Genomic DNA, 12,007 nt, shown 5'->3' on the forward strand with positions numbered 1-12,007 from the left:
TTTGCTCCTTTCATTGAGGAACTGTCTTTGTTGACTACACTGACTGGGCTTTGGATCTTTTGACCTTAAGATTCTAAGCTGGTTATTTCCCTTTAACAAGGACATTCTACTAAATATTGCTCATGATTTGGCCTGGCTCATTTGAAATGAGCAGGAATTGTCCTCAGAGAGCATCAAGCAGACTCGAGTGTGAACTGAACCTTTATTACCATGGGCTGGATGTAGGGCTAGTACCTACATCTGAGCGCTGTTGGACTCTTCTGTGGAAGGACAAGGCTATCAGCTTCACTGGACCTGATATTAGTAGCCGAGTACTCTTAAACAGAATGGCTAGAAGGCTTGGGGGGGGGTGGAACCTCCACAGCTAAGAACATCTACTACCTTTTAATTCTCAGTCTTCTGGCTGAATAAGGGCAGCACGTCCCACTTAATATTTTTCTTTCAAATCCTCCATTGCACTATAGCTTAAGAATTTGCCAGTTGATGTATCTCACTGATGATATCATGGAAGACTTAGTTCCCTAAGGACTGCTCTGACCCAGTTCCCCTGGCTCCTCAGAGTTCCCAACACTGGGAGAGGTAAATCGTGAACAACAATCAGCCAATCGGAAATCACATCTATTTCGCTTTTTTTTTTTTTTTTTTTTTTTTACTCAAATACAGGGGAAAAGAAGTCAAGTCACCTTCAGCTGTCATTCCTTAGGTGCTGTCCTTTTCAGGAAATGGGGTCTCTCAGTTTCCAAGTAGGCCATGCTGGGCTGTAGGCCCCAGGGATCTATCTACCTTTGTCTCCCTGGCTGGATGTTAAGTGTCCACACCACACCCTGCTGTCCATCTGAGTGCTGGGGATTGAACTAAGATCCTCGTGCTTGCCTGGTACTTTTAACAAACCTGCATCCTCTCCAGCTTTCATGCCTTCTTTAACATTGCCTGCAGGATGTCATACCTTCAGCTTTTCTTGTGTTTTCTGCCATCCTGCCCACATGCCACTCCCCTTGGTGGACTGATTTTTGTAGCAGTCTCTTCAATCACTCTGTAACCCAGAACCTATTCACATGTCCTGAAAAAGTAGGTTCTCAACAGATGCTTTCTGCTGAAGAACATCCACTCCTATGCCACTTTCACCTGGTCAGGTCCCCCTGGTATAGGCCTTAGGCACACAGCTCCCCTAGCCTGAAAAGTGTTTTGATTATTTTGTTTTCCTTGAAGAAATTCCCTGTCCAAATTATCAAAGGACAAATTAAATATAAACTATTGTTTACAAAGAAAGCAAATATTTCTATCAAATAATTTTATGGTATAGCTAAATTTCACTGAAATACTAAAAGCCCAGCTACAGTGTCAATAACCCTTAGCTCTCTGTACACCCCAAGAGGCAGCACAGTTGGCTCCCCTGCTCTGTGCAGCTGGAGACTTCTTAGGGACAGTTTGTACTGAGGAATGGATGGCTGCTGTGTTGCAGGCAACAGAAAGGAGAAAAGACAAAATATGAGGCAAACGATTCAAAACCTTTTCTTTTCATATTTTTTATTTTAAATTACAAAGGGTGCTGCATACACTGATGATTCTGTGTCTGACTACAAGTGCTGAGACAGGTTAGAGGGTGACAGAAAACAAAGCAACCTGTGTATGGCCTTCTCCTGAAAGGAGAACTGCACGACTATTAACCAACGTTGAGTCATTTTTAAACAGCTCATGCGTGAACAAGATACAATGCTTTCTAGACAAGAGACAAGACTGAATCCAATAAAGTGTCACAGCTCCAGCTGGGGGTGGGGAATAAACAAAACTATGGAGTATTTATGATCATATCACAGACAGGATCCTAAGCACAACTATTTGAAGAGGCTGCCAAACCATAGAACAAACACTTTGAATTCTTGCCCTTCTGTGTTGGCAGCTCCGGAGTCACTGAACCACAAATGCTATGCTATGGGACAGACTCTATGGCAAGAAGACAATAGCAGGCAGTGGAGTACAGTGTCGTAAAACATGTGGTGGAAAGGCCGATACAGTACACATACACAGTTTTGTTATTTAGTTCTGGAAAAAACAAAGGGCAAAGGCAAAGGGCAAGACACAGAATCAGTCCCACTCATGGCACCCGGAACTGAGTCAACTACACCAGGTGTTTACACTGTTATGGAAGAGGCAAGCCCGGTTCCCACTTGGCACATAGAGACATAAATCTGGGTGCTCTTCACTAGCCTCTGAGTCTTCAACTCCAAAATACTATCTGGAAGTAGCTGTGAGGTTCTGTTACCTTGATACCACCCCCAAAAGTCTCTTCAAAACAAAATGGCAATTTGGCATAGTGCAGTTCCTAGGTGTCATTTCTATTTTAGTTTACTAAGAATGGGACTATGTTTCAACACATAATCCCACTTGCCTATGGAAGTGTGTAACTCTCAGTAGTACATTTTCATCACATTCCCCCAACACCCTTATTCCTTAAAACGAAACCACCATCCCTACATCTGACATTCATTGTTACATCCCACTGTGTTTGAAATACTAAAAAAAAAAGAAAAAAAAAAGAGAGAGAGACAAAAACAAAAGCCATGAAGTTAACTTCTCATAATGCCCTTATTAAGAGGACAAAGATCACAAAAGAATCCACAAGTATTACGGCACTGTATGAGACTCATTTGTCACGATCCAGGGAAGAACAAGACTGCAGTTCTGTGCAAAGTTGTGCAAGTGGTCGCAGTTCCATGGGAAATGGTATTCCACAAGACTCCACTAGAAACATAGTTGAGACCTTTTCCATTAACACTGAAATTCAATGCATTCTCAAAATTCAAGTTTCAAGATTTGGAGAGATGCTAACATTCTGTCACATAATTAATTAGAAAGCAGTTGAACAGAATTTTAGGAAGACTATATAAAGAAAGGGAACATGAGTTTTGTTAATTCTTGCTGAAGGCAACTTGAATTCATTTCTTAGGAAGTTAACTAAATCTTAGCAGCTAAAATACTATTTAAATGTATGGGATAAAGAAAAGCACATCCATTTTTGACATTTTGGTGAATAAACTAACAGCTTTATTAATGAAGGCAAACATCAGATAATTGTATGAATACTATATATAAAAGAGAAATTCATACCAATAGCATTGTATTTAAAAAGTACTGTACTTCTGTTTCTTTTAAAGAGACTTGTCATCTGTTGTAAAAAAAAAAAACAAAAAAACAAAAAAAAACAAAAATGGGTACTCTTCTCCTAAAAAGTTCTGGAAAACAAAATAGTCACTTTCAAGCAGATGAATGCACCTTTCTGTAATGCAGACTTGCTAAGAAGCAAATGAAGTCAAACATCAGAGAGATGCATGACAACTTCACAAAAGCCAGAGAAGGGATGTAGTAAGATTACTCAAAGATCATTCAAAATTGTCTCTCATACAAGTATATAATAACTACAAAGAGAGGGAACTATGGAACCATGCCCATCTGAAATCCTTCATGATGCTTCTGGAATAGTTCTGATTCTCTTACAAAAAGGACAAAGTTAAGGTTTAGGAAGCAGGAGGGAATGAAGATGTTTCATTTAAGTGTACAAGTAAGGCACAAGATCAAGCCACACCCAAGTCTCTCATGACGGACGTGGAAAGGACAAGAACCCATACATGGTACAGCACAGCAAGCAACCACACTGACAGAAAAACTCACACACAACCTTAACAGGAGCAGCCCAGCAGCGTGCTCTCATGTGGGCACAGACTAAAGAATCCAGTGTATCTGAAACCAGGAAGCAGAAGGTTCATTGTTACTTTTTTACTGTAGTAGTACTAGAGTCAGTTTATGGTTGCTTTTGGAACAATGGGTTTATCTGAGGAGAATTCACAATGCCTTCACTTGGGAAGGTTCTGGACTTCATGAGCTATCTGTATACCATGTATGAACACAGAAAACCTTTAGACAGCTCTCACTCTAATGATTTCCACCCAAAATACATACCACAATTTTAAAAAACAGGACATGTACAACTGCTGGGGTTTTTATGTATTTGTGAGAACTGTCTGTGATACACTAGGTGTAGGTATTTTAACAACAATGGAGGAAGCAGATCATTACTGGCATTAAAAGTACAACCATTTCTAGACGGTTTTAAATGCCACAGAGTCCCCTGGTTAAAATGTAAAGCTGCACAGCTTGCCTATGTCATCTTAAACAGCAAGAGGATTTAACTTGCACTCTACATTTTACTGCCAGGTTTTTATTTAGATCAAGTATCGCTGCAGCGTTCTGACCAGCCCAGGTTTAGCAGCAAATGGCAGGAATCATATAAAATGCAATTTTATAACAAAGTGCTTTTCTAAGATATACATACATATATATATATAAATAGGTACAAAATAAAGTGTCAACATTAAAAAGCTCAACTATTTAAAGGCTTTTCAACCATTTAACTTAAGTAGTACATATAAAACACTGAAATGCACAGGTATGGAATCTACTAAACAGATTCAAAGTCTTTTGAAATGCAAGACCAAAAAAAAGTAAAATTCTGGTTTGCAGACAAGAAAAGGGTATCAAAAAACCAGAATTTATAACAGGGCAGCTATAAAGGGGCAATTTTATAAACTTCACCAACTGAATCGCTATCATGAAGTGATGTTTACTTGACTGCAAAACTGCCATATTCTGGAACTTTCAGTTTACCAAATATACACTGTCAAAACAACATATACTTCCATTTGAGAACCTATGCTTTGCTTTCTCCCACATAAAAAGTAAAAACCTGAATTCTATTAACTATGAGATGTGAGCTCATTGTCTGTTAGGGTGAGTGCACTAACAGGTACATTTCCACCAAACATACAGGAACCTTGTCACAGCTCAGCTAACATGTCAAGACAATTCTTGGTTTCTTATGTTCCATGATGTCAGAGAGGCAAGAAAGACACATTTTTGGATTGTTACTGTGTTCTAGAATTGAACCTTCATGTGCTATAGTTTATACATGGGGAGGAGGGAGAGAAAGGAAAAGAAACTACTGTGAGGACCAAGGACAACCAGTTTAGTTCTATCACTGGGTAATGGAGAAACAGCAACTATGTCTGAAATTTCAGGTTTTTCTTCTAGATATGCTTGCTTTTACTTTTTAAGCCATCAATTTTCATAGTTCCAAATACAAGATTTGAGATAAAACCATCCAGAAAGACAGATGGTAGAACCTGTGGAAGGTTATAACGCTGTCTTGACATAGGAGTTTCTCATCAAGAGGTAAAGCTTGAGCACAGTTAAACACTGACTAATACGGCCGCTTACGTGAGCAAAGAAGAGCACCTAAAAACTAAACGTGTTCATGTTTCTCAATTCTAGAAACTACAGAGGATAAGTCACATGTAAGTTTGAAGAAAATACCTGTACAAAAATATAAAAATTTATAAATTTGTTTTAAGCTTGTGTTGATCTTTGAAAATAGTACATGCACAATAATACATCAATTGGAAAAGTGGCAACTAAAGTATTAGATATTTTTAGCTTTTTTCTTTATATATATATACATAATACAATAAAAATAATCTGTATTTTGGTTGTTTGGTGGAAGTATACTACAATAAGCTAAATAAATTTTAATTTTCAAAGTCAAAAACTATTTTATCAATAGCTTACTAATATGAAATATATTAAAATTTCCTACAATAAGTGCAGAAATAAAAGACACCTAAATGGCCACCAACTTATCTACTATGGAAGCAAACTAGAGGAACAGCAAAATAATATTTGTATGTATGGATGCTCCTTCTGTAGATAATTGGACCCAAACAGAAATAAGATTCACAGTTGAGTAAGATCCCTAACCCTGACCTTTAAATTTTTTCTCTTTTTTGTTTCATACATTCATACAGTATCATGTAAGCTGTGCAAAACTTTACTTAGACTGGCAGTCTGCCATACCAGTTGCATTTGTCTTTGGTAGAAAAAATAAAACAATCGCAATAATGTGCAAGTATTTTCTTCCGGTCAAGTACCGAAATAGGAGTTTTCTAGAGCCATCTTTTTTTGTTTTTTGTTTTGTTTTGTTTTTTTTTATACAATACACAGACTCTGTGGCATATATCTACATTTCAACATAGTCCTATATACATTCAAAAATTTTGAAAAAGTGTTGGAACAAAAAGACATTTAAACCCCATAATTTTCTCATCTATATATATATATATATATCTTGTTTTTCCTCATTAGGGTTTTCATCATACAAAATATTACCAGTTTTAGAATTTCCCCAAAATACAAGGCACAAAGAATATGCTTTTTTTCTTACTTGCACAGACAATTATATATATATATATTTATATATATATCATATTGAGCTCTAAAAATAAACATCTAAACATGGTACACACATCAGTGCTAGGTGTGCCATGAACAAGTGAGATTAATGGCTGTGAAAAATTAGAACAAAAAAGCAGTCATTCTAAAAACATTCTAAATGGACTCAGAAAAAAAATGCTTCCTCGGTATTTCTGTGTGGTTCAGAGCATAAACCCGCCTTAATACTTAGCATTATACTAATACATTCACTCCTCCAAAATGTTTTGTTTTAACAGATGTTTACAATCTGTACCTCACATATACTTAGCATGTGCGCTTCCTTTCTAATGCCAGCAGCAGGGTCACTGGTTTATGCTCTGAAAATGCAATAATCAAGTATTTTGGATCATGCTTCACTTATGCTACAAGTTCTTAAAACAATGTAACCTAATTATAAATGTTTACATAATGCTAATTGACATGCAAAACAGAATGAAAATTTACAATGAATAACGTGACAAAAACAGACATTTCTGACCAGTGGTCCAATGAAGCTGATTATACTTTTGATGCCGGTATCCTTAGTCCTACAAGGCCTCCAGTGGGGTTGCCTTCAGCAGTCTTCCCTAACACTTGGTTAACAAATTCTGAGGTTTGCCCAGCAACTGGGAGACCTGAAGAGAATAAAAGGCACACTTTAAGATACAAATATGGAGAGGACATAAAGGACAGGAAAGAAATCTGAAACACTGATTCTGGCCCCAACCAAGTGCTCCACTACTTGCTGCTGCAGCCCAGAAAACCATCCTACATGGTTGACTTCGTCTTCTAAGGAGACCCACAACAAAAGTCATGAAGCATTTTAAAGTGGTAGATTAACACACAGCAATACCCAAAGGAACCCAAGGCCCACTGGCAGGCACTGTTTCCTAAGTCTACGAGTTTGCTTCCTGTGTCCTTCAACTGTTTGGACCTCGCTGTGTTCTGTGGTGGATATACACACAAATACAACTATAAGTACAAAAGTATGTCTAATAATAATTATCACATATAATTTAAATTCCATTTTATTTATTTTAAATAAAAATGAGTGAATAAGAAAAGGTAGAATACTAGAGGGAGAGAAACTAGGAACAGCACAAGTATGCTGACTTCCTCATCCTTATTCATCCTGGATTGTCAGGAAAGTAATGTTAGTCCTTAAACAGGCATAAGATGTTTTTAAGTATTAAGGAAAATGAAATGAGGAATGGTGACACAGGCTGGCAATCCCATAACTTGAATGACTAACACAGGAAGATCGTAAGTTTGAGGCTAGCCTGGGCTACATAATGGGACCTTGTCTGAGGGTGAAATGGGTGACTGGAAACACACACAAGAAAAAGAAAAGGGGAGTGGAAATCAAAAACACTGATTTAATCACTGATTATGAAATCATATAACAAATTATAAAGATATCAATGCTACCTTAACTATTTAGTCAAACTCAGATGACAACTAATAGGACAAACACACACCATGCTCTTGCCTAATGGAATGGGACAGATATGTAAATTCTTGCCAGAAATTTAGTTCTATCTTGGGATCAACCAGTGAATCACTTACTGCACAACTGCAACCATGTAAAAAGTTGGGCTTAGTCACATATCTTTGTATATCCCAGATCTACAGAAGTGGAGACAGGAGGATCCCTGGGGCTTGCTGGCCATCCAGCTTAACCCAATCCTTGAAACCAGACCACAGTGAGAAAAAAACAAGGTGGATGGCTCCTGAGGAAAGATACCTGAAGTAGACCTCTGGCCTCCACATAGACCTCCACAACATATGCATGTGCAATGTGCATGTGTGCACCTAAACACACACACACACACACACACACACACACACACACACACACACACACACACACACACACACACACACACACAGCTTACTTCACCTTACATGAAGAAATAGATAAATCCAAATGTTGGGACACTTATAAGAGAAGCAATTACTTAGAATTTTCATTTAAAAAGAAAATAGAGACAAAAGAGATATAATCAAATCCAACAAATCACTCAAACAGAACACATGCACACCCATACACATGACATAAAAGGCATAACTGAGCAGGCATGGGTATGTAAGCTTGGGGTACATATTGGAGATCACAGCAGTGCTCATACATCTAGACATACTGCTGGTACTGTGGCTAAGAAGACATACTTGCTGGATGTAGTAGTGCACACATTTAATTCCAGCACCTATGAGTCAGAAGCCAGCCTGGTTTACATAGCAAGTTCCAGGACAGCCAGGGATATGTGAAGAGTCTCTGTCTCAAAAGAGAGACATGATGAAATAGGAATACTTACAAGTTAGCTCCAAATATCCCCCCAAATACACACGTACACATGAGCAGAAATAAAACAAATAGAGTAAAATATCAGCCATTGGTGGAATGAGGTCAATGAAATACAGGCACACACTGTAGTATTTCTTTCTACTCTTCCACTGTAGGATTCAAATCCTAAATGAAAATGAAGATCTAGCAGTACTAACTCCCATTCAAACATTCAGCATCTAAAAGCAAAAACAAAATAGGAGGTGAAACTCAAAACACATTTGTGAGAGCCTTTCTCAGTTTTATTCAGAATATATTGACCCACAGGCAAAGAGGAAGACAACATAAACAGAGAAAGGTAATCTGATTAAGAACACCAGTCAACAAAACATTACTTGGGAATCTTGACAGAGAGCAGAAATCACATCTTTCAGATGCCCACAAAATATCAAATTGTAATAATCTATTCGGCAGTTAAGAAAATCTCAACAAATAATAATACTAGTAATAAACCAAAGTACTTCCTATCTCTGGAGGAATTTTATTTTACTCTTGTTTGAGACAGGGTCTTGTGTAGTACAGGGGGCTCTGAACTCTCAATGTTGCTAAGGATGACCTTGAACTTCTGATCATCTTGCCTTCACCTGCCTCTATGATGCAGCTTCCAGGAGGTAAACACCATGATGGGGTGGGATTCTGTAATGAAAACAGCTATCTAGAGGTAATCAACGTTCCTGCAAGCAACCCCTAACTCATCCTCTCTAAGCCAAATAAACTGATTGGTTCATCAAAATGGACTTGTGGGAAATCATTACTTTGTTCTATTACTGATGACCATCTAGCATGAACAGAAAAAATGTCTCTCCAGGAAAAATGCCCAGGGGGTGGGTGGGTGGGTGGTGGATGGGTGTGTGTGTGTGTGTGTGTGTGTGTGTGTGCAACTGATCCAAGAAATAACAACACAACACACATAGGCACACCCACACCCACATATACACATATGAATGAAAACAAAGTACCTACCATGAGCAGACTACTACTTTTGCTCACATTTAGTAAATTTAAGGTTCTGCAGGAAGCAGAATTTTCTAGGACTATATAAATGATCAAACTGACTCAGAAGGGGCTGCAATGTAGTTTTCCATAATAGAGGTACAAGATTCCAGAAGAAAATGTCATTAGCCAGACAGCTTCTCCAAGTGTTCTAAGCAAAGCATTAATTAATATAAAGAATAATAACAAATAACAACTAATAACAATTATTACAAGGAACCAATAACAAAGTAATTAATAGAAAGAAACCCCAAATGCATCTAACCTGATAGAGACTCTGGGCTGATAACTGTAAGACAATTGTTTATTTACTTATTTTAATTTTTTTTTGTTTTGTTTTTCCAAGACAGAGATTCTCTGTGTAGCTTTGGAGGCTGTCCTGGAACTAGCTCTGTAAACCAGGCTGGTCTTGAACTCACAGAGATCTGCCTGCCTCTGCCTCCCAAGTGCTGGGATTAAAGGCTTGTGCTACCACCTCCAGGTTCTTATCTTAATTTTTTAAAGAGTTTCCCTTGTATTTGGGCAGGATGGTCTTGAACAAATGAACTCAAGTAATTATGACCTCTACATTTGTAGTAGCAGAGATTTGTTTCCATTTCTCTATATAAAATAACAAGTAGCCAGGCATGTAGCATACCTGAAATCTCAGCCCTCCGTGGCTACATACCAAGATCCTGTCTCAAAAGAACAAAATAAAACAAACTCCACAAAAGTCTAACCCCTGAAAAGCTGAGCTACTCAGGACATTGAGAAAAGAGGATCATGTTAGCTCAGGAGTTAGAAGTCACCAGTGGGGACACCTCTGTTAACTTTTTTGTTCTTTCTTTGAGAAGAGGCCTCCTTATGAAGCTCTAGCTAGTTCAAAATTGGGCTTTTTCTGCCTCAGCCTCCCAAATGCTGGAATTATGGGCATGGAGCACCACACTCAGTAGAAATCCTGTTTCTTAAAATAACCAGCCCAAGGAAACAAGCAAGAAGGTATCTCCGTGAGATCTGGATTCTTCTGTATCCCTAACATTCAAGAGGGGGTGAACAAGCCACCCAGATCTGTAAGACATACATGGCATCAGCATCAACAGAGTTTCTGAGACAAACCAAAAGGAACCAATGAACTTGAGAACATAAAATCTAAAGTAGTTAACAGGTAATTTCATGGAAAGCACAGGAGGTCAACAAGATGTGTAGGTGAAGCCTACACCTAGGGGGGATTTTATTCAATCAAGCAGTAATCATTAAATAAAAGAAAGATGCAAAGACAATTAAAAAATAGCTCATTCAGAACTCTGTCAAGTAGCTGATAGTAGCAAGAAGCACTGGTACTAGGACTGGAAATGAAACTGACAAGAAATGTAGAAAATGTCTGAAAGAACAAGATGAACCAGACAAAACAGCATAAGAAACTATAGAAAGCAAGCTGCCATTAACTGAATAGGGAGGCTTCCATGAAACTAGAAAAGCTAGTCTGAACCAAGCCAAATGGACACTGAAAAGGTGGTGTATATATACAATGAAATTTATCCAGTTGTTAAGAAAAGTGAAATTATGGGAAAATGGATCTGTTAAGCATTATGTTAAACAAGGTAATCAGAAAGCCAAAGCCATGTCTACATGGATATATGGGAATGGGGGTAAGTGGAGGTACAGGCTATGGAACTGAGAGGAGGAAAAGAGTCAAGATATGGGGACCACAACAGGAGATAACATGAAAATGGAAAAGTGGCCATGAGTAGTGAATAGAAGGGGAATGGGAAAAAAGAGGGGAGGAGGAGAATCAACAAGAACAAATTTGTTTGAAAATGCCCTAACAAAACCTAGTATGTTGTTTGTACTTTTTTAAGTAAAAAAAAAAAAATCAGGAAAAAAAAAGCAACAGAACAGTGTCAAGTTTAAAATCCCATTGTCTTAGGACAGACAGCAGGCACCAAGATTAGTATATAAGCTGCTGGAGAGATGGTTCATCAGTTAAGAGTACTGGCTGCTCTTCTGGAGGATCCAGATTTAAGTCCTAGACCACAAAAAAGTTTACAACAATCTGTAACTCCAGTTCTGGGGGCCCAAGGCCCTCGCCTGACCTCTGAAGGCATCAGGTACACATGTGGTAAACAGACATACATAGAGGCAAACACACACACATAAACAAATCTTTAAAAAAGATTAGCATATGGAAAGAAAACAATGCCAGAGAAAAAGATTGAAATGCCACCACCATCATTACTCCCCCAAGGGCTATATATAAGGAACAGAGTAAACTCATGTCATGCAAATGTGGTACACAGTGGAAACTACATAAATGACCCATAAAAGACTTCATTTATCCTCAGAAGTGCCTTTATCCTTAATTTCTCTTTTGTCCACATTTCTGTTCTGGAC

The 12,007-nt window shown here is 38.1% G+C and overlaps 1 protein-coding gene across 10 annotated transcripts in view; it reads right to left on the reverse strand.

Annotated features, from left to right (window-relative positions):
• Crebrf (CREB3 regulatory factor) overlaps positions 1–12,007 on the reverse strand; it is a 67,737-nt gene that overhangs the window by 2,518 nt on the left and 53,212 nt on the right. For 5 of the 10 annotated variants that reach the window (XM_027425173.2, XM_027425178.1, XM_027425179.2 and 2 more), the window contains one exon: positions 1,502–6,935. The exons of 2 other annotated variants lie outside the window; for them this stretch is intronic. In XM_027425173.2, coding sequence (XP_027280974.1) covers positions 6,820–6,935 — 116 coding nt within the window. In that variant the 3' untranslated portion in view covers positions 1,502–6,819. Of the gene's footprint in view, positions 1–1,501; positions 6,936–8,160; positions 8,824–12,007 lie in introns of those variants that run through there. 3 more of the 10 variants (XM_027425177.2, XM_027425176.2, XM_027425180.2) reach the window with 2 other exon arrangements.

The sequence above is a fragment of the Cricetulus griseus genome, chromosome 7 (genome assembly GCF_003668045.3).
Source record: "Cricetulus griseus strain 17A/GY chromosome 7, alternate assembly CriGri-PICRH-1.0, whole genome shotgun sequence".
Lineage (NCBI taxonomy): Eukaryota > Metazoa > Chordata > Mammalia > Rodentia > Cricetidae > Cricetulus > Cricetulus griseus.